This window comes from Protomyctophum parallelum (genome assembly GCF_964188405.1).
Source record: "Protomyctophum parallelum genome assembly, chromosome: 5".
Classification (NCBI taxonomy): Eukaryota; Metazoa; Chordata; class Actinopteri; order Myctophiformes; family Myctophidae; genus Protomyctophum; species Protomyctophum parallelum.
Window position 1 is genome coordinate 33,894,659 of NC_139702.1, and position 23,577 is coordinate 33,918,235.

The 23,577-nt window shown below is 43.5% G+C and overlaps 1 protein-coding gene across 2 annotated transcripts in view; it reads right to left on the bottom strand.

The window, feature by feature from the left end:
* LOC310858810 (uncharacterized protein) overlaps positions 1–23,577 on the bottom strand; it is a 58,933-nt gene that overhangs the window by 18,043 nt on the left and 17,313 nt on the right. For both annotated transcript variants that reach the window (XM_083765093.1, XM_083765094.1), the window contains exons 2-9: positions 8,957–10,835; positions 4,895–4,956; positions 3,932–3,961; positions 3,602–3,804; positions 3,100–3,210; positions 2,374–2,648; positions 1,661–1,873; positions 604–702 (exon numbers count right to left, since the gene is read on the bottom strand). In XM_083765093.1, the coding sequence (XP_083621219.1) occupies positions 604–702; positions 1,661–1,873; positions 2,374–2,648; positions 3,100–3,210; positions 3,602–3,804; positions 3,932–3,961; positions 4,895–4,956; positions 8,957–10,835 (2,872 nt within the window). The remainder of the gene's footprint in view (positions 1–603; positions 703–1,660; positions 1,874–2,373; positions 2,649–3,099; positions 3,211–3,601; positions 3,805–3,931; positions 3,962–4,894; positions 4,957–8,956; positions 10,836–23,577) is intronic.

Below are 23,577 nucleotides of genomic sequence, written 5' to 3' on the forward strand. Positions count from 1 at the left end.
TTTTGTTTACTCGACAGAAAACAAACCAACCATTGTAAGTGTATACAGGCCAGGGTGTCACATTTTTAAAGTGACAATTTCATTACTTTTAAGTCATTTTTAAATAAATATAATAATAATTGAATGGGAACATTTGTGTCAAAAGTAATCAACAAACCATAGTCTATAAAACGGTCAAACATTGGCCAAATTGTCAAATATCTCCGAAGAAAGAGGCGACAATCTGCTATTTTCAATATTTAATATTTTTTATAATAAAGCAAATTGAGTGGCAAAGTGACTTGACAAAGTAAGTTTAATGTCGTTTAATGCAATCAGATATGGCTTTTCTGTTTGGAAATGGATGTATGGGCTATCAAGGCCAGACAAGTATTTTTTTGGCACCATAATTTCCGGGTATGATGTCGTCAAGCACATACCCTCCTATATTATATATAATATTTATCTGTGCAACTGAACTGCCTTTTTGGGAATGTTTTTCAAAATGTTGTTGAAATGATTAAAAACAAAATTAACAAAATAAAGGGACCCATAAAATGTGTCTGTGAGTGACCCACAAAAGGGAAAACAGTGGTGTGACTGTAAACGGTGTACATTCCATACCTTGGCTAAGGTGGCAGTAATGGTCTGGTCTTTGATGGACAGTCTGGTAGACCGGGCCAGAGCCCGAGCATCCTCTGCTGTCACCATGCACACCGACGCCTAGCAACACAACACAAACACATCCTGTTATTGGACTGCTATAGGTCGACATATACTCTACAGGCTATTTGACCAAGAAAAGTCATATTTTCACATTTAAGAGTAATATACTGTATAACAATAAATGTTAAGCATTAGAGTAAACAAGAAATCCTGCATACAAAATTGCATACAAACCATCTCCTATACCTATATTATAGTATAATTTACCAAATATGTGCGTCTGTCTGTACCGTTCGGTCTCAAACTTGCCATGGTCTCCAGCTAAATGATGGAGAGTTGGCAACCAAATGGACCCTCATAGATTTTTAACTCTTGTGAAATGAAATTTTACGCTTGGATCTGCGAGGCTAAATGTCATCAAATGGTGGTCCGTGGCTCAAATGCCAAATAAATAATGGACCTCGATATGAAAAGGGTTGGAAATAAGCATCTGTGTTTTGTTCATCTATGAGATGCAGATCGAGATGCGATTAAGTATCAGCAGCATTGTATTGGTATTTGGGGATGTTTACAGTTTGTTTTCACGTCCATTTGCACTCACTGAGAAGTTTGAGATTTATTTTATTTTATTGAACAGTTTGTAAGAAAAAGTACAGTTTAATACAATGCTTAAATAATTGAGCCCAAGAAGGCAAGAAAACACAGGCTTGTTTCCATTTGTGTGAGCATTGAAAAATAAAGACAAATGTGTGAAATTTGTCACTCTGTTGTCCAAAGTATGGTTTGCTAATCCAACATGCATCACATTCACAGCTCACAGCTATGAAAAAAACCCTGAAAATGACTCAAGTGCGCCCTCAAGTGGTCAAAACCCGGTTTTACGTTTGGTTTGGTTTTATTGAATACCATACTGGTTTTGTTTCACATCCTTAGTTGGAAACCACTGCTCTAATAGATGACTAGCCTCTGACAGTGTGTGCGAGTGTGCGTTTTCACAGCAAAGCGGCAGGCGTACCTTCTGTCCATTGGCCTTCTCCTCCCTGCTGCCAGACAACACAACCACGTTGTTGATCTTGCCGAAGCCGCCGACCAGATTCTTGACCTCGTCCTCTGTGGCGGCGGCGGGGATGCCCGTCAGGTAGACCAGACGAGACGCAACGATGTTGGACGACTGGGAGCTGGTGGTGGTGACCTTCTTCTTCTTCTTAGCTGGTGGAGCTTTGGTAGACTGCATAACATAGACTTTTTAGATTGTGGAAGAGCCAGGTACTAATTGTAGTAAATTATTGCATTATTAAGACCTGTGGCAGATTCTACAAATGCCTTCTAATCAGGCATTGTTTTGTGCCAAGGACCCCCAAAATAATCATGTTAAAACATTCTAAGCATTTCACACTTTCAAGATTGTTTTCTTTGGCTGTGAGCTTGATTATCCTAAGAGTACTAAGTACTAAGAGTATACTCACAGTATCAAATAAATCTACTACAACTTTTGTATTTGTCAAATATGTAAAAAAAATGTCCAATCTACAAGCTCACAACAGCCGTGATGTGGTATTAGGAGGTTGTAGATAGGCTATTTTCAAAAGATCTTGAAAATGCCAGAAAAAATAAAATACACAGATGGGATCCGTGGCCGTCTGTGTGCAATTTGCTCTGTACAAGCTCGAAAGCTATATTATACAATTTGAAATATTAAAAAAAAAAGTTATTAACAAAAACACCCACTGTGTCTACAGGCTTGGAGCTCGCTGGCTTAGTTATCTTGGTCCCAGGCTTAGCCACCGGTGTCTTTACAGGGGCCTTGGTGGACGGCGGTAGTTTGCGTTTGGCTGAGTCATCACGCTTGGCCAAGTCATCACGTTTGGCCGAGTCATCATGTTTGGCCGAGTCCTTGCGTTTGGCCGAGTCGTCGTGTTTGGCCGAGTCCTCGCGTCTGGCAGAACCGTCGGGTCTGGCAGAGTCATCGCGGGGGCGCTTCAAGCCGTCACGGGAAGATCGTCCTGTAGCCACAGATTGAGGCAAAAGAGATAAAAAGGAAAGAATTAATAAAGAAAAAAAGACGGATACAAAGAGGAAGGATGGTTCTCTTTAAGACTGTTGTACAAAAACTAACTTCCAGAGGTTTTCACAATTGTCCATGATGATGACCAGAGTCCCCCAGGTCTCTGTAATAGGTACCTTCCTGTTTTAACTCGAGAGACGAGATTTTCAGGTCGCCAAAATCCAGTCCTGTATTGCGCTGATCAGAGCAATGGACAATGGTCACCAAGTTATGGCCATTTGAAATGTTAGAAATCTGCTGCAAAGCGCTGTAGTCCCACCTGGGAACCCCCCCCTCAAGGACCCCTGGGGGTGCCCGGACTGCACTTTAACAACGGTGTGCCTTGCAGGTGCACATATTTCATGTTTCTGGCTGGCCTACCCAATTCTAATATAGGATACCATGCAGACCTGGCGATTGGCTGGCTCTTCTCTCCGGCCGATGACCACTAGATGAGGAGGATCGGCTGGGGCTGTGGACGCCGCTGGGACGCGGCTCCATGCGACGGACATGCTCTTCTGCTACACAACGAACAAAAGGAAACGCACGCAACATTTCAACGCACTGTGTGCTTCTAGATCGGCTATTTTTTGCTACTTTTGTGATTCAAATTTCAAAATAGGCTAACAGAAATCAGAGGCAAATTCTATACCTGAACAAATAAATATTACCGGTAAACACTTTCAACCTGCCGTTCTAACCTGCCATCCAGTCATAATTGGTGAAAATGTATTCATTATCAATAAGAGGGAGAAAGTTCCTGCGACTTGTACATCAAGCTGTCTTACGTTTCAGAAACGGGATAGGCTCCTGCCCTAGTTCCCTATGCGGGCCTCACGGCTCTGCAAGGCTTACATACTTAAAAATAGCAGAAAGACACATTTACAAGCTTGGTCTAGCGTGTGCTGTTACCTTGGTGATGAGGACGTTGGGCCTGGTGGTAGGGTCTGCGGTACTGCCTGTGAGGGTGGGGACCCCCTGCCCTGGGCTTACCAGGAGGAGGGCTGGGAGAATAGGACAGAGAGCGGGAGACAGAGCGAGAGGGAGAGCGCTGCTCCTTTGCTCCATGGTGCCAGGCAGGTCGGCTGTCATCCTGGACCGGAGACTGCTCCCTCCTGCAGGAGTGGGAAGGAACGGATTCAAAGGTTAAATGTAGTCGTTGTAATGGGTCATCAGATCCAGAAATAAACACAAAGTTATTCTTTTTTTCAATCATACTGGAACATAAATACCAATACTGACCTTGGTAGCTTGGGCTTCCAGTCTGGGTACCTACACACACAGGCACACGCACACACACAGTTAACACAAGTAGGCGTAAATACGATAAATTGTGCAGTGTCTTGCAGTTTCAAGTGGTTATTAATGCTATGGCTTAACCCATTCTGACCTGAGATCAGATTCTAAACAGTTTTCTGAAAAAGCTGTTTCTATCGATTTTTCAAAAATAGCAGACCTACAAGCTCGTAGCGCGCCACTCAGTGGCGCGCTATGAGCTTGCAGATCTGCTATTTTTCAATAGCTAAAGCATGACATAATGCTAACACCAAAAGGGGTTAAGTTTCAGCTGTACTTTTTTCGTCTACACCACATCTACTCGCCAAAAATAGCAGATCTACAAGTTCACCTGCTATTTCCGGCAAATGCCCTCAGAATATAGATGCTGGGGTTCAAGTGGTTAATAATGCATTCTGCTTTGTAGTGCTTTCTCTTAAAACTAAAAACGGGTCCAAGCCTTGCTGAAACCATTGTTCTTCACAGTAACCTCACATTTGGTGGCAAACCACTTGAAATAAAATACTTTTTTTCAGTATGTTAGTAATCAGAGGGTGATTCAAGGCTTAACCCATTTTGGGCAGGAACCCCCTTATAACATTATGTTATAATTTAGCTATTGAAAAATAGCAGATCTACAAGCTCATAGCGCGTGGCAGGCTAAGGTCTGCTATTTTTGAAAAATCGTGAAAATATTTATTTCAGAAAACTGGAGGATTTAGATTTTTTTTTTTTTTTTCGAGGTCAGGCCTAAATGGGTTAAGCACTTAAACCCTATATACTTAATTGGCCCCAGAGCTCTACACTAGATTCTCTAGTATTTCCCTCTACACCAAAATAAAGGCCAGTAGATTGGCAGTTTTTGCTTCATGTTTCGCTGTTCACCCCTAGAATAGGGGCGCTAGGGTTCATGTGGTCATGCCTCCTCACTTGTTGCGTAAGTCACGGCAGGCCGCAGTGTGCCCAACAGTATTTACGTGGTCAATCCAATCCTAGGGAGTGAGAGAGAGGGAGAGAGAGACAGAGAGAAATGGCAAATTATCCTCAAGATATTTAGGTGTAGATACATTTAGCATAGAACAGCATAGTAAAATGCAAACAAAATAATTGGGGCTATAGACCGACCCCCCCCCCCCCCCCCCCCCCCCCCCATGCTATGGCTTAAGGTCCACCTACCATCTTAGATGGCAGTGTACCGTTAAATACAAAACCATTCATTTCAGCTTGCCTTCTCTGCAACACTACTTCACATTTCTGGTGGCTGCCGCCAGCTGTACATTTCAAGCTTCAACATGTTAAAAATATGCAAATATTCAGACATAATGTATACACAGTACTTTTCTCTGGTGTGTCTTTTTTCTTGTTAAATCCACATCACAATTAGCTTACAACAAACAATACTTTCCAAATGATTCACTAGCACTTACTATATATTGTCGCTGTCGGTCAGAAACCATGTATGTCTTTATCTTCCATTTTTTTATGATTCATAAATGAATAAATTGTCGTATTTTACAATTTGTAGTAGGACGTGTCAGACAAAAGATTAAAATACCTGCTCACCTATAGTGACATGCCCAAAATAGGGAAACCAGATTACGGTTGTCTAATTACTAAATAATGACTACATTGTCACAAACAATATTACTATAAAGTTTTTTTTTCCCCTGTAAAGTGATGGTTTTGGCCATAAGAGGCTTCCACCCCGACAGCCGATATAGCGTTGCTGTTGTGCTGAAACCTCTTATCGACATATTTTTTTAACACCCTACCTACTTGATCATACTACAGCGTCACGCAAAAGTAGCAAATCGAGAGGCTCAAGCCAAAACGTGTCAATTCCCGCCACGTTTTGAGCTTGTCGATCTGCTACTTTCCCCTTTTTAGTTAATTTAATCCTGAAATTTGTTTTGGACATAATGACGTTTCCACCCGACAGAGACGATAATATGCAAACATGATACTGAGAACATGGCTTTGACATGACATGATGTTACACACAACAAAGCACTGTCTTACAAATAGGCTAAGAGCCAGAACAGAACTGACCAATGTAGATCATGGATTTTGTACACAGAAATGTGTCGTTTTCTTTCTTTAGCAGATGCGTTTCATGTCGTCTAAGATTAAAATAATTCAGTGCAACTCATCTTTCGTAATCGAGTAATTACAAAGAAAAAAATGACAGCGTTCACCGTTTTATAAAATAATAATAATGGGAAAATACATTTTAAACAGCTTTATTTTAATTAGGTGAAAATGACAAATTGGTTAGCTAGTTCTAGATAAAATATGCATAGAATGTTGTACAGGAATCTTCCCAGACAGATGCAGCAATAAGACCCATCTAAGATCGGGACATGCCAATTGGATGGGGGGGGGGGGGGGACACACCTTACATTAATTAATGTCAGGCCTTTCTTATAATTATAATGAATATGGCGCTCGAGTGGGGCACACCCACCACCACAGAGGTTGTGGGTTCAAGTACACTGTGGTGTGTCGGGCTTAAAAAAAAAAAAAGATAATTAATATAATTGTCAATTAACAACACATATCTGTATGCTCCCATTATTAGGAGTTGTCTCTTGCTCAGGGATAGTTCCACACCGGGAGGCAAACCAGGGACCTTCAGGTTCCCAGATAGCCTCTCTGCCGACATAGCTACTGTGCAACGTGGGATCTAGGGGTCCCAAACTATATTATTGCTCATTAATTTGCATCATTACATAAATAAATGACAGACCATATCAGCCCAAACCAAATCAGTCCAACAATAAAAAAAATGTTCTTCGATTGAGCAAGACATAAAAAGAATAAAATAGAAAGAACATCAAATGGGGAAGGGGGGTAATTGAAATTAAAAGGACATTGATTTACTGTAAGCGACTCAGTAACAGCAAGTTGCTGGTCCTAAATTCCAATATTTTTTTTAAATAAAATACATTTAATAGAACTAAATGTATTGATATCCACACATTCGGTAACCTTACGAGTATGACTGTAATATTGCACTATGGACCCTAAATGTATTGGCACCATTTCATTACAGTAAGATTAATATTAATGATATTAAAGAACCACTATACCCAAAGTGATAGAATTAAACTGAACCGAGATTATTTCTGCAACAAATTATGCAAACTGTAGACTGCATTCAAGTGTATTTAGTTCTTTATCATTAATCTCATAACAGGTTCTGGTTCCCAACTGCAATCTAAAGACATGGTGCTCATTTGACTTTTTACACTGTTTTCTCTTTAAGTAAACAAAGAACACAAAAGAAGGAAATTAATTGAAAATTCCGCTGGCTTATGCCGTCTATGGGGATGCAGTTTTTAGAATCGCAATATCTCGGATTCTTCTTCCTCGATTACAAAAAGTATGTTTTGGGTGGATTAAATTATACATAGCAGATTTTTACTTCCTGACTCGCAGTTTCTGGACAAATCGGCCAATCTAAGCATCTCGCCCTATTAAATACATGGACGGCACTCTGAGCCCACAGTAGATGGGGCTGTTGGAGGTAAAGGAGTTAAGCATGCCCAAAAGATAACGATAGAAAGATTGGAAGTGGTTAAAAATTGGGACACATCGGCACTGCCGATACTGATTAAAAAAAAAGTCAAGTTATGGCGGATATATCGGCCTGGCTGTAGTTCAGATCACCATAAAATCTCCTGGTTTCCAAATAAAGAAATCCCACATGATTTTTGATTTTTAAACTTTCCTGCTTTATAAAATATAAAACAGATCTTGGCTCATCTGGCCAACAAAAGAGTCTCCCTAATTAATATTGTACATTTTGGGCTTGGTTTTCCCTTCAAAAGGCAGTTATCACTATGTTGGGTAAATGATCCGATTCATTTTATCCAACATTCAAACCAATTCACCAAATTCACAATACAGCCATTTAGCTATGAAGTTAATGAAATGCAACCATGTCAGGGTGGAATTTCTGAATATGACGTGAGAGCAAAATGGCCGTTATGTGAATATAGTCAATGGTAGCTACTAGCTACTAGTCCAGTGGTTTTAACAGGGCACAACTGGACTTGTGAGAACCACTGCCTGATCTAGTCAACATGGTCATTTGGAACCAGGAATACCAATAAGGACCATTCTCGGCCCCACCCATCTCTCATTGTTTACATTGTGTTTAGGATCCAAGATAGCCGCAGCACCAGGAGGGGGTGGAGCAGAGTTGAGCAGGCGGGGTCGACATATGCCCTTACTGGGCTGCATTCAAGTCACTTGCCTTGTGTCTGACACCTGACTTGTGTCTGAACACAGCTTTGATGGATGTGTTCTGCCCCCCCCCCTCCCCCATTGGTCAAACCATAGGGGCTTACATTGGAAATGCATTGGAGCGGCCATTAAACACAGACACAAGACAAACGCAAGACAGGTGTCTTGAATTTGTGAATGCAGCCCAGTACGGGTATTATGTCGACCACACCAGCTCACCTCCGCCCCTGGTGCTGCAGCTATCTTGGAAACTAAACACAATATAAACAATGGGAGAAGGGTGGGGCCGAGAAAGGCCCTTATTGGTTTCAATGAAGAACAACAAAGGGTACAACCACATAGCCTACCTGACAACTGCCTTGCAAAGGAAAATAGAAGACTTCAATTCAAAGAGTGCAGGTATTCCTTTTTAAAAGGAGCAGTCCAGGTGGTGCACTCACATCCCAAAATTACAGCAGGTTCTGGATACGAAAATAAACTTGAACTACAGAGGAAAATATCAGCACACTTCCTCTTCTTACACTTCCAACACTTTATTGAAGACAGAAAATAACCTTTCGACATGCTCGAGTTATTCGTCCATCACACCTGACGAAGACATCGAGGCAGGTCGAAATGTTGTGTTCTTCCGTCTTCAATAAAGTTTGAAGAGCATAAGAAGACGGAGTGTGGATAATTTTTTCTTTGTGTGTATTCCTTTAAGGAGACCCCTAGACAATGAGACGATGACACGTTGGCACTCACCTTAGCCTGATCACACTGTGTCTCACACAGGGAGCAGGTGTGGGGGTACACCTTTGGAGGTTCTGCTGAGAAATCACATATCATGGTGGGAGTGGGCAACCTCTTGGTGCTGCCGTGTGATTTCGAAGCGGTGGACGATGATGATGAAGCAGGACGTCTGGATGACGTTGACGAAGAGTCGTTCCGTGATGTGGAGTCTTTACGTGATGCAGAGTCGTTCCGTGATGCGGAGTCGTTACGTGATGCAGAGTCGTTCCGTAATGTTGACTCGTTCCGGGATGCGGCGTCATTACGCGTTTCCATCGACGGGCTCGGTTTGGGCACGTCCCTCCTGTAGTCGCGGTCTCGATCTGGACGACGGGATTTGGGCGGCGGCTGAAATTCTCCCGGCGGCGACCGCCGTTTGTTCTTGTGAACGTCGCCACTTGGCCTGCGGTAGTCCAGGTCTCCATGCTTGTTAGGTTCAGCCACGGGCTGCATACGAACCTGCCGCCTCTCGGCCAAGTCCATTTTGTGTTTAGTAGCCGAGGATGACGGTGGCTGATGAGGAAATACCATTTTAACCTTCCTTTCACTAGAAAGCTGCTCTCGTTTAAAAGTCTCTCTGCCGCCGCCACTGCCGTCGTCAGCAGCTCGACTGGCATGACCGTAGTCGATGACTTTTCCTGCAGTCTGCGTAACACTGAGGAGACTGGGCACGTCCGGGGACCGTGAATTCCCCTCCCTTAGCGGGGGGTGGGAGGCAGGTGGCAGAATTTCGTGGATGGTGCGTGATGCACTTTGTGAATACGAAGAGGACGACGGAGCCACGCTGGTCTGGGGGCCTGATTTATTGATCTGGATGTCCCGAAGGATGAAAGGTAAAGTGTCAGGGGTTAGTTGGTCATCAGGGTAGTGACTCAGGACCTCGAGGTCCTCATTGGAGAGCCCAAAGCTAGCCAAGATACTACCTGCACTTTCTGGGGTGTATAAACCCAGCATATCCATACCTCCTCCACTATTTCCACCACTAACGGGGCCTCTAGCCTGTGGGGAAAGTGGACCATGGACTGGAGCATTCCACGCTTGCATACCTATTGCAGAGTGGCTGCTCTGGGGCTGTTGTGGTGGAGGCCCTTGATGGTGCTGGGGCTCATGGTTCACGGCGGATGGAGGATTGGAAAACAGTTTGCCAGGGTGTTGGTAGTTTGACCATTCAATACCTTGCTGGTGGCCTGGCGGATGGCTCTCAGAGTGAGGCATAGGACTAGAGCTGTAGCCTCCAGATCTTGGCCCCTGGTTTTGGTTTGGCCGGTTCACAAGGTCTATGAGACGATGGTCCATGTCCCTGGAGCCCCTGATAGCCAGGGCTGACTCCAGCTCCTCAGGCAGCTGATTTGGACGAGGGTACTGGAAGCGACTCTGCTGCTGCTGCTGCTGATGTTGGTTGTGAGAAGGACTGGGCCTGTTGGAGAAAGACTGTGGTGGACCCTGTTGCTGGCCATGGTGGTGATACATTGTGCTGCGCTGAGACGGAAACGTTCTGCAGTTTTTCCTGTTTGTTGCAACGTTTAAGCCCACTCCTGACACCTGTGGCTGTGTGCCGAGGAGATTCAGGATAGCGAGGTGAGGAGACAATGCAGCCGTTAAGCGGTTGCTGCGATCACGCTGGCTTCCGAAAGTCACAGCTGCTAGAGCAGTGAGCTGCTGAAGGGCGTGCTGGGCCTGAGCTTCGAGGTGGACCAACTGCAGAGCTGCTGCTGCCGCTACAGCACCAGCTGCGGGTCCAAAGAGGCAACGGGCCCCTCTGGTGCCGGTGGTGGCAGCGCCAAATGTCTCGCTCTTGCCCAAACGGAGGGACTGAACAAGAGGCGACTGACTGTCTTTGAGAACACCGAAGCTGGGAGATGAAAAGCAGAAATATATTAAAGATGAAGTTTTCGTCTTTTTTTTTTTTTATCTTGAAAATGTTTTGAGCTTAAGTCCTTGTCTGTTTTCACTGCTTCAGCTAAATGTTGTCAGTCTTCCTGTGTGGTTGTGGACATTATTACACAAAAGACATCTGTTAGGCAGAAAAATGCAGAAAAATGCAGTGAGATTTGAGATCTCCTCCGTATCCAATGGATCCACCATGGTTGTCTTGCAGGACGGGAAAGCAAAGCAATGTTATGCAACAACAGTGAATCAACGAGAAGCATTTTCATCTCCAGGTAGCTTTAAATGAGCTTGACAAGGAACAAAAAAACAAACAAACACATCTAGGTCTGACCCTATAGACCAGAGACAACACTACCGGCACACCAGACTTAAGCTATGAATGCAATTCCAGATCCAGACCTCCCATCTACATTAAATGTAGCCAAAGTGCAAGTTGTCAAAAAAAAAAAAATTGTCAAGCTAATCGGTCTCTAGCTACTGTTTAGTGAGCATACGGGATATGCTGACTTTTAGGAACCACGCTCATGTAACAGACACTGGAACCTAAATAATCTGATGTATATTACCGTTTATGGTATAAATATATCAATAAACACAGAATTCAAAAGCACTGACTACAATGCATTATGCTGGATGTTAAGGACACACAAATTCAAGAGCCATTGAGGAGTTAGGCTTGTCACTAATCCAAGGTTAGCACCGTGCAAATTAACAAGCAACTACAAGTTTAGCCAATATGGCAAACTGAAGACAGGCCAGCCTATTACTGATGCATTCTAACAAATCATTGTTACACCATCTTACACCAGCTGCACTCTAATGTTCCCATTAACGCCTGGTGCAACGTATACGTTGTTCTACCCTTGATGCCGGCACGCTCTCTGTGCCTCATCAGCTATTGCTATACATGTAGCAACATAACTATTTAAAAAAAATCATTAGCAACATAACTATTTTAAAAAAATCATCAGAATTTGAAGGTTTTCAGAAACCTTAGGTCAGGCCCTAGAAGGCGTTCCCACATTCGGCCTCAGGCATCAATGGGTTAAAAGCCATAGAAAATGGTATTTTTAGACAAAATAAAATCGGTTCTAGTATACCAAAATGTCACAATTACACCCAAAAACAAGGACACATGTTGTACACATTTAGCCTTTAAAGGGAAATATAGTTAAAGCGTGCCTCTTGAATAAAACTTTACTTCAAGGGAGGATGACACGGCCCTCTGGAGGGCTATAAGGCTATTAAAATTAGCATCTTGGATTATGACGTCAGATCGGGATCGCACAATTTGACCAATGAAATTGATCTTTTATCTGGGCTAAGGGCGGAGCGCCTCTGGGCTCTGCGAGTTAGCATTCCTGGTGGCTATCAACTCATGCTAGTGGTTTTGGTGTCAGACTTAGCTTCATAATGGTTGAAAGTGTCAACCAAAAAAAAAGAAATCGCTCGGAAATCTTCGTTACAATGACATTGAGTTGACGTGTAAGTTTTAGGGTAAACTGTTGCATAATCGCAATTTCGCGTGACGAGTTCCATGTTCTCCGTCCTCCCCCCGCTGACATGGCCTCAAACACGGCTAAGTGCTGAACAGGGCTCCGTGCTGGAGCTTCACAGGTTACCACTGCCTGTCTAGCGCCACAGCGCCGGGCTAACCTGAGTCCTCTCTCTCTCTCTCACACACACACCGATATGGGGGGGGCGGTCACACACACACACACACACACACACACACACACACACACACACACACACACACACACACACAAACACACACACACACACACACACACACACACACACCCCCTTACGCACCGCCAGTCTCTCTCTCTCCCTCCGTATCTCTCTCTCTCTCTCTCTATAATAATAATACGCATCACAGCGCGACAACTTGTGAAGATTAGATATATTCGAAGAAACTAGCATTTAGGAACCACTGGAAAAAATAACAAGTATCCGTGCGCAACTTGGAGCTCTCCAATAGCCACATTCAGAAGGCATGTGATGTCTTCGTCACCAACAGAAGTATAATGAAACTTTCATCTCATTAATCATTGACATAGCGTTATTTAGGCTATAATGATCAACTTGTATGGGTGATCATTTTATGTATATCAAATATTATATTAACTCAAGGTAATTAATGCTACAGCTCTGAATATAAATGTCGGAACTGGTGTAAAATGGAGAATAAGCCTGTTGCAGTGTTGCGCACTGAAAACCAGAACAGGTACGCTCGCCCCTTTTCCAACTCACCTAAACACCTTAAACATGAAATAAACATGGGGCGAGATATCCATGCTTTGGGGCGAGATATCCACGCTGTGGGGCGAGATAACCACACTTTGGGAGCGAGCTATTCATGGCTTTGGGGCAAGCCGTCTTCACTTTTCGAAATCCCAGGGCAACCGTTCTTCACTTTTCGTGGGGGTGAGTTGGAAAAGGGGCGAGCGTACCTGTTCTGGTTTTCAGTGCGCAACACTGCAACAGGCTGTGCAGCAGCACTTAGCCGCGTTTGAGGCCATGTCAGCGGGGGGAGGACGGAGAACATGGAACTCGTCACGCGAAATTGCGATTATGCAAGAGTTTACCCTAAAACTTACACGTCAACTCAATGTCATTGTAACGAAGATTTCCGAGCGAAAATATATATTTTTTATGATACTTTCACCTAGTATAACGCAAAAAGTTACCTCAAAACTAGTAGCCTTTAGTGCGCTAGCCACTCAGCTTGCCTAGATGCTAGGTCACGTCAGAGCCTGAGATATAGTCACGTGCCGTTTGAAATCGTTTTCATTCAGACCACGTGATGTACCTTATCAGCAATGTTTATCTCGGGCCGTGACATCCCCCCTTTCAGGTTCTGCAGGCTTGGTATCCATGCTTTGTAAAAGCCAATGCAACGTATCATGTGTGTATTAAGAAGAGGCAGTTGGATAGAAATCGATTGACTAATCAATCAACTATCGAAAAACCATAACGAGCAACATGTCATCTATAAAAACGGACCTCTATTTAACTGCTTCTAGTTGACAAAGAGGTCCATTCACGAGTTAAGATCCATGTAGGCATAATAGGCATTTGTTTCCGTACAAAGAACAACAAATAATTATCACCTTAAGCAAGAGGCTAAGAGGCACTTTGGAATAATTTACTGCGGTCAAGTAGCTATAACTCACTGGGAAATATTTCACAATTAACTTGAGGTGTAAGAAACTACCCATGATGCCTCTGACCACCTCAACACAACACCAGACTTACATCCTGGATCAGGGCGTCTCCAGAACTGGAGCAGAACATTTACCAGGACGTTTCACAACACACCAGGCAAAAATAAACCACATTTACAGACAGTAATTGCCTAATTGAAACTTAAACAATAACATGCCTTTAGATGCTGACTGAATTTGTGAATGTAGTGGTAGGCCTCTATAAAACGTTATCGGGACAGTGTAATGATCAAAATGTTTGCAGCTGCAATTTTACGGGCTTTCCTGCCATTCTGGAGGCTAATGGACAAGGCCTTGAGCTGCACCTGGGCAGGCCAGCAGGCAAGCGAGACCCCGCGCCGGGCAAACCATAGCCTCCTCGCTCATCTATCAGCAGACGTGGAGAAGGCAGGTACAGTATATATGGACAAGGCAGTTTCACAACCCAGACTGGAAATAACCATATTAAATAGACTATAGGCATTGCATGAGTCATTTTGTGAATTTAGCATTACATAAGCATTAAATTGGCAAGTTTTTGGATGATAATAATATTGTAAAACAACCCATTTAGACCTGTTACCAGTGACGGATTAACCCCTCTCAAGGCCCTGGCGCTTCACCAAATCAAAAGGCCCCTACTGATTCAGCCAATTAATTAATGAATTACTTAACATGCATGCGTTTAGCGCATATCCACTACTGCCTGCGCTGCCCGCTGGCACACAAGACACAGCAGCCAGCAGGCACTGCACTGGGCACAGCCTTTCCAACTTCAGTCTCTGCTAAACTAACTGCAATTTTCCCGAAAAATAATTAGCCTATATCTACAAGCTCCATTAGCAGGCAGCAGCATGTTTTGTCTAAATTGTCTTTGTGGCCAACAAATGTAGCTACATTTGCAAACAGTGCTGTTGACCATGTTGTTACATGGTCCATATAACGTGTGCACCAACAGACAATGCCAATATGCTATATTAATATTAGAACGTTTTAAAAACAGATTAATTATTGACGACAATGCAACCTGTGGGTGCAACGTCACTGAAAACTTTCATGATAGCAATTCAATTAATTTACTCACGAGTGCTGGAATCGTGAAATGGAGGATGTAAGAACACACTTTTGTTGCATTAGAGCAGGGTAAATATGAAGTTTTGCACCAAGGTCTTGTTTATATTCCTCTTACATAGGCTGTATGTTATTGTCGCAACAACACACGTTGGTCGGTCTGAGTGAGGGGGGCCTTCCTGATTGAGGGGGCTTCTGACGGCGTCGCTTACTCGCTTCCCCTCGAGGAGGAAGCGACGCGCAGCCGTCGGGAACCCCCCCAAACAGACTGCTCCCCCCCCCCCCCCTCCCGAAAACTGCTACAGAAACTGTCAGACGAGAAGACCAAAAACACTAGCGGGGGTTCTTATGTTGCGTTATATTTTTCGAAAGAAGCAACAGCTGTACCTATAGTCTCGTACCAGGCCCTGCAAGCTTCGGGCCCTGGCGCTTAAGCTCCACCTAGTTCCATTGTTAGTCCGGCTCTGCCTGTTACACCACCTTTACATTGTTATACCCATGCACGCCACGCAGGAGGAAGGGGGGTTCCGGACGTACTCAGTTTCATGTGGACGGGGGTGGACGTCCCCTCCACCTTTAAGAAAACATTGAAATGTACGACGATGACACAACACTTCTGCACCAGTGAATGGATGCTACCAAACAAAAACAACTAATCTACAATAATCTACTCACATCTGATCACGTTGCACTATTGTGAGCTTGCAGATCTGCTACTCTTGTGGGGGCAGGGTCCTAAAACAGCTGCGCTGCCCGTTATACTGCGTTCACACTGTAACTTCCTGACAAACGCTCTGCGTTGTCATGACAACCAGCACACTGTTCATGAGAATACGGAAGGGATTAGGTAAAGTGCCAGTCAGATGTAAACAGCTGGAGCCTACTGGAGCCCACATCCAAATCAGGTAAGGATGGCTGGCTTTGCTGTGGCTGTGTCTTGCTATGCTGGCAGTATTTTGCCTTGAAATTCGTGAAAAATCTGAGAAAGAGCCGCGAACATTTTGGTGCGGTGTGCATGATTTGGTGTACAACACCACATGCGAGTTCGCCGAAATCAGGACAGCCCCATTTATGAAATGCCCCTACACCCTTGGTTATACCTTTCAACGCCTCTGTCACTTTAGTTGCTATACATCGCAGTTGTCAGAATTGTCTTATTTCCATATTCTACATATATATATGTTTTTGTAAATTAAATTAACAGCCTACTTGATCATACTACAGCGTCACACAAAAGCATCAAAACTAGCAGATCTACTAGCTTGAGATTGCAGATCTGCTACTTTTGCTGCTACTCTTTTTTTTTCTGAAATGCTTTTAGAATAGGCTTTGGGTATCAATGGATCAAGCCATTAACCTGACGCTGCCAGATCCAAGAAGCTTGCTACACAAATTTGTTTCACAGCTTATTGGGATCTGGGATCGTGGAAGCAAATTCGATGACGGGGCTGTCCTTTTTTTCAAGATACTTGGTAGATGATTGGATGGGACCGTCTGTCTATCACCGTGTGGGCGTGCAAACACAACCAATCATATTGACGTGTCTATATAGCTTCACGTCCGGTTTCGCACATATCCCGCCCTTAGCTCACGCTGATTGGTCCGGTACGGAACGGATTTTTGTCAGCTCAACTGCCTGAGAGATCCCAGATGATTGCTGTGTTGGGAACATGGTTACCCAATACCGCCCTCATCTGGCAGCGTCAGGTTATCAAGCCATGGCATTTGTTGTAAAACCTTGCACATATGCGGGACACAAAAAAGCACTCCCTACGTGCATGTTTCAGAAAATCACTGAGCATCAGAGCTCAATGTGCCAAGAAACGGCAAGAAACTGACATAAATATTAAAGAAGTGATGTAATATAGGATTTCAATGTTGAATTCAACTTTCCGGTCCTTCATTGCCATCCCCAGTTCCTGCTTACTGATGCTTGTGTCCCTAGCGATGACATCAGGGAATGACAGTTTTCTACCTCTTGTCTGCTTTGAGGCAGGATTCCAGAGAAGGGAAGATATAACCTCATTGTCAGCTCTGTAGCAGTGGCCAGCAAACTGTGTTCTTCTGAATCGGACTAGTGAAGAAACATGTGGAAGGTTGTCGTATATTAGATTAGCCTATGGGTGGCTCTTCCAAGAGAGATGTTGCACTCTCATTAGAAGGCGGGTGAAATTTCAATGTAATTGGTCCCCAGACCCAGGGGTCCCAGGGACATTTTCTGAGATCTACTTCAACTACGTTAGACTACAGTACTGAGTACAGTATTGCATCCCAGGACCCCCGGAGGATTGCGTCCTCTCTCAATGTAGTGAGTCTACCGATGCAGGATGCAGCCAGTTTGCATCACTGTTAAAGGCATTTTGTATGCAACTTTGGCCAGTCTTGCTTACATAACAAAACAATAAAAACATCTTTACCAATTTTTCCCCAAATAATTCCTCCCAGTCCCCACGCACATTTCTGTGTTGTCACTGCTGTTATATTCTACCGACTCACCTGCCAGGGAGGAGCCCCCACCGGGAGGACGTAGAGCCTTCGCCCAACAGTCCCTACTGACAGGTGCTGCCCCCCAGCCTATAGGAATACATGCAGTGACAATGTTCACCCTCCCCAGACCACGGGACTACTAGATGACCAGGTCTATGGTACCACCATAGGATCACAATGGAAACAAGGCCTCAGGGCTTTTTGTGTTATGCTTTTGCAATTTGTTAATAACGTTTTCAATCAAACATCAGGAATCGGGAGGTTGGCTGGTTGCCTGGTTCGAATGTGTCTTGAGTCACTGTGTGAATCATGCAATGCACACAATTACACATTGTAAAGCGTTGTTTTGGAGAAAGGCTCTATATTAATTATGCCTTAAAGCCTTAAAATAGCCCATTACAGCCTTAAAATAGCCCATTACAACAAGCTGCTTGCCACAAGCTCGCAGCTCTGCTATTTTTGGCCACACGCGCAACACCGTCGAACAATGGAGCATACATTGGGGCATCCTGTGGTTAACAGGATAGGTGGAAACCAAGGAAGAGTGGGCATCTCAATGTTAAATTGGCTATAATGTTTGGCCCACTCTTCCTTGGTGCCCACTGCACACCTTACCCTAGCCGCAATTTGCAACTCTAGATTTTATTATAATGGGATGAATCTAGAGTTGCAATACCCTCCATTGACTACCCATTCATCCAATTTGCGTTTGGGATCTGCTTGTATGTATTAAACGACGTTAAACTCACCAACATTGCAGCTCTAGGCCAAGCTTGAATTATCCTCTTTCAATCTGCCGAGCTTTTGTTGCTTAAAAATCCACTGTAAACATGTTATGAGCTACTTTCCGTCAAGAAATTCTCTGCAGGCGATTCTTTGTCTCAAGGCTCATTCATAGTCTGGATTTTCGGTGGTGAGGTGACCACCGAACTACAACATGACGTCACGAGCCGCGGTGAAGAGCAAACCACCGCCACAGCCCTTCTCTCTGTTTTTACTCACCACCGCTCAACGTTATTGTCTCCACCAGGCCGAAGGCATGGGGGGAGAGTATGTTTTGCACTAATCTCGGCCACCGTTAACCCGGTCGATGCCAAATTTTGCACACACACTCCCTGGATGCCAACGATGAACCTCTGCCCTGTTAACGGCCTGTTATAGCGCCACCAGGAGGCCGCTTTGTGCAAAACAAGTTTTTGCGCAGTACACCTACAGATTTTGTCCAAACATCGCGCAAATTGGTACACAGTCTCTCTAGAGCCATTCAACGAAACCGGTCTTTCAGATTTCTCAGACTCCATCCTGATTGGTTAAGATTGGCTTCCAAAGTTCACAGGAGTGCTCAGTTTCAAACAAAATGCTGCAAATCATGAACACATCGCGTGATTTCCGTGAAATTGTGCACGCACATTCCCACTAGGCCGAGGACGAAATGCCACATGAACAATTTCAACTCAGCCTCAAGGTGGCACTATAACTGGCCCAAAAGTGTTTTTACCTCTAACTGCACGGATCTGTGGATAATTTACTTTTGTTGCCCTTTTATCCAACCACCAGATGAAGGCAAGCTGCAATGTCCTACATTCCTATCCTGGTGGAGACCTGTGCCCAGAAGGGCACTTTTTCTAGTTTCAGCTCAGGTGGTCAGCTCACCACCGGAGCGGTGGTCACCTCACCACCAAAAATCCAGACTATGAATAGGCCTTTAAAGGAGTTTGGAAGCACTCATCGTAAATCACTGAGCGGCCCTGCGTACCACCCTGAGTTTCAAATTTGAACATAATGCAGGAGGCAGCAGCTCGACCGTTAATAAAAATGAGTGCTTCCAAACTCCAACACAGAATTTCTTGACAGAAAGTCTATAGAATGTCTATATAACATGTCTATGGTGGATTTTTATGAAACAAAAGCTCGGCAGATTGAAAGAAGATAATTCAAGCTTGGCCTAGAGCTGCAATGTTGGAGAGTTTAACGTCATTTAATACAAGCAGATCGCAAACGCAAATTGGATGAATTGCGGCTAACCTTACCCTGTTACCGTCCTGAAGTCCTAAAACAAGGCTCCAGACCTCCCAAAACAAACTGGTCAGGCTCCTACTTGGCCTCACCCCCCGAACCCACCTCACCCCTGCCCACTTTGACAGGCTGGGATGGCTTAGGGTCGACGACAGAGTACAGCATCTTGCAATGGGTCTGGTCCACAAGATTCGATACACCACCAAGATACCCGTCTAAATACTTCCTTAATGTAAATGAAGTCCACACCCACAACACCAGAGGGAGTGCAACAAACCATGTACAACCCAGATTCGGCACAAACAAGGGACTAAATTATTTTCGCTCCTATGCCACCAAAATGTGGAACGCCCTACCAACAGTCATTAAGACATGTGAATCCCTTGACTCCTTCAAAACCACTCTCAAAGGGCACCTACGGATGGCTGCAATTCGAAATTGTCCCCTGTAAAATCTGAATCCCCCTTCCTATATGATGAATTCCTGTTCTGTTCTTTAACTATATAGAAGTGTCTATTTGTATGTATGTCTCTAAATGTTTTGATGAATTGAACAATGTGGACCCTGTTGTAAACAAGTGTAATGCTTAATTGGGTCGTCCACTCACAGTTAACAGTCTTTGTATTGAGTTTGTGCTTGAAATGTACTGTAATTCTGCAAACTGTTAATAAATATTTCAATCAATCAATCAAAAGTGTACCTCAGCTGGGTGGTGAAACTGACCCCCCTCGACCCTCTTTCTGGTGTACAGAAGGCCCGAGCTAAAGCCAATGCAAACGCTACAACTAAACACTTACACAGGTGTACACACACACACCGCTGTTAATCACGTTATAAGACAAGCTTTATATAATCATCATGTAATGTTGTTTTGAAGACTCTCTACCGGCTATAGCTGACACGAAGACCTGTACGACATGAATGCGACGTTTTATTCAATGCTAACAGGCTAGCAGCCATTTTGTTCGTTTCGTTTATTTACAAACTGGAGGAGCTGTGAATCACAAACGTAGAGTTGTTATAACAACACGGAGAGTTAAAATGTACCTTTGTATGTGAGGTCTATTTTTTTGTTTTGTTATGGTAGTTTGTTATGTATTCCTCCTCGGAGAATCTGCGGTCTGGTCTGTCCACCAACGGTCTGCTGTGGTCAGTACAGTCAGTGTTGCCAGGTTGTTGTTCTTTGTGAGAGAAATAAGCAACCAAAGGTTATGAAAACAAACCCAAAAGGATCAACTTCTATAGGTCAGGGGGGTTGGCAACTGTCACTGATGATGTTGAAGGCCACTAACAGATTTAGACTCTAGTTTAGAATAGATCATAGCCTTATTCATAGCTCTATCTATTTTATCAATTCTGACAGATTGAAAATGTCAGAATCGATAAAATAGTCTGAATTTTAGACTAGAAGGCCACTGTATTTCCAATTTTCCATAGGCCTACTCACTCCAGAAAGCCACATTTGCATACTCTCGGGAAGAAACCTCTTATCTGCGTTTCAAAAAGCCACATTGCATATACTCTCTTATCTTATTTTAACTTTTTTCGAAAAATGAATGCCATACTTTGTCATTTCACACAAAAGTTGCAAAACTATAGCAGATCTACAAGGTCAAAACACATTGCAGTGGGACTTTTTCTTTTCACTATTAATTGGAATCCTGAAAATTACTTTTAAATTTCATTTCAAATGCATTTAGTTATGGGAGAACGGGGTAAGATAGCCACTTTTCACATATTGGTACTGGAAGCGAAGGTAAAATGAGATCATGATGGAAGTAAGATCTGAATTACCATTATTTCAGGATGTCTTCTATGACTAAGGGCCGATTCATACTCCTAAAGTCGGCTCTTCGGTGATACTGAAAATGTCTGACGAGCCGAAATCATTTCGGCACTACAGGACCGAAACAACGGTAAAATAGGAGTATGAATCGGCCCTAGCCTAAACAAAAGTGGTCATGTGGCTCAAATTGCCCCAGATAAGGGTAAGTTGATCCACGTCAAGTGCATGGTAAGTTTGATATTGTAATGTGCAAGTTTAAACTTGAACAGATGATGTACCGGTATTCACAAATAATTTATTCAACACTTTTCCCTTGCAAATAGTCTTATTTATTTGTTGTTTATTTATTATTTAAAGTTAAACAAATTAATAGCCAATTAAATAACGTTTGTTATTCAGAACCTGGGTAAATGTTGCTTCTATGTAATGTTATATGTCATGGCATGTGTCAAGCTTACGATGTAATGCGTTGGGAGCTTGTAGATCGAAAGCCGCTTATAATAACCAGACATGGCAACACAGAGTACAGGCTCAGGATGCTTAATCGAGAGCAGACTGAATGAATGAAATGAACGGGCAGACAAGAAGACAAAATCGAGTACCGAAAGGGGGAAATCACTATGGTAAAGATACAATAAAATAATTCGTTTTTAATCACGAATTTACCAGGAAACTAGGAAGCAATATAATTATATATTTTTGGATTTATCATAATATGGAAATCTACCAGAAAATATGGTGATCAGAAATATAGTTACCGGTATTTCGATTTTAGAAGAGGAGGCTATATGTTATTATAACACATGTAGGCTAGATGAAATCCTACTACGAAACTAGATGACAAACTAGATAAAGTGCCCCTCAGGGCACAGGTCTCCACCAGGGCAGGTCAGGTTGTGGCCTCTTCACGAAAAGATCAAATTACCTACCTAGGTTCCATCCTGGAGGCCAATCTTTCGGTGATAAAATGGCCACCAACGTAATCAAAAAAGTCAATCAAAGAACAAGATTCCTTTACAGGATCTCCTCACTGGTCAGCAAAAACACCTTGAAGACCTTAACAGGAGCCCTCGTACAAGGTTTCTTTGACTATGCATCCACCTCTTGGTACCACAGCACCTCCAAAAAGCAAAACAAGGCTCCAGACCTCCCAAAACAAACTGGTCAGGCGTCAGGCTCCTACTTGGCCTCACCCCCCGAACCCACCTCACCCCTGCCCACTTTGACAGGCTGGGATGGCTTAGGGTCGATGACAGAGTCCACAAGATTCGATACACCACCAAGATACCCATGGGCCATGTACCTGTCTAAATACTTCCTTAATGTAAACGAAGTCCACACCCACAACACCAGAGGGAGTGCAACAAACCATGTACAACCCAGATTCGGCACAAACTTTATTATTTTCACTCCTATGCCACCAAAATGTGGAACGCCCTACCAACAGTCATTAAGACATGTGAATCCCTTGACTCTTTCAAAACCGCTCTCAAAGGGCACCTACGGATGGCTGCAATTCGAAACTGGCCTCTGTAAAATCTGAATCCCCCCCACCCCACCCCCCCCCCCCCCCCCCCATTTCCCCTCACTGTATAATGTATATTTTCCCTTTTTTGCTTCCTATATGATGAATTCCTGTTCTGTTCTTTAGCTACATAGAAATGTCTATTTGTATGTCTCTAAATGTTTGTATGTCTCTAAATGTTTTGATGAATTGAACAATGTGGACCCTGTTGTAAACAAGTGTAATGCTTAATTGGGTCGTCCACTCACAGTTAACAGTCTTTGTATTGAGTTTGTGCTTAAAATGTACTGTAAATTCTACAAACTGTTAATAAATATTTCAATCAATCAATCAATCCTGGTGGCGGTGCTATAATAGGCCAATCTGAAAAGGGTGCCATTTCTTCTTAGTTATTATGCCTTGGATGGCAATTGGATGATTTGAGGCATTTTGTTCCAAAAATGTGTTTTGCGAAAATCCACCTGTTGGTGGCGCTATAACAGGCCAATGTGAAAATAGTGGGATATATTCCTCAGCCTAGTAGGAAAGTCTGTGAAAGATTTCATGTAAATTGCACGCTGTGTTCATGATTTGAGGCTTTTTGTTCAAAACGGGCCAATCCTGCAAACTT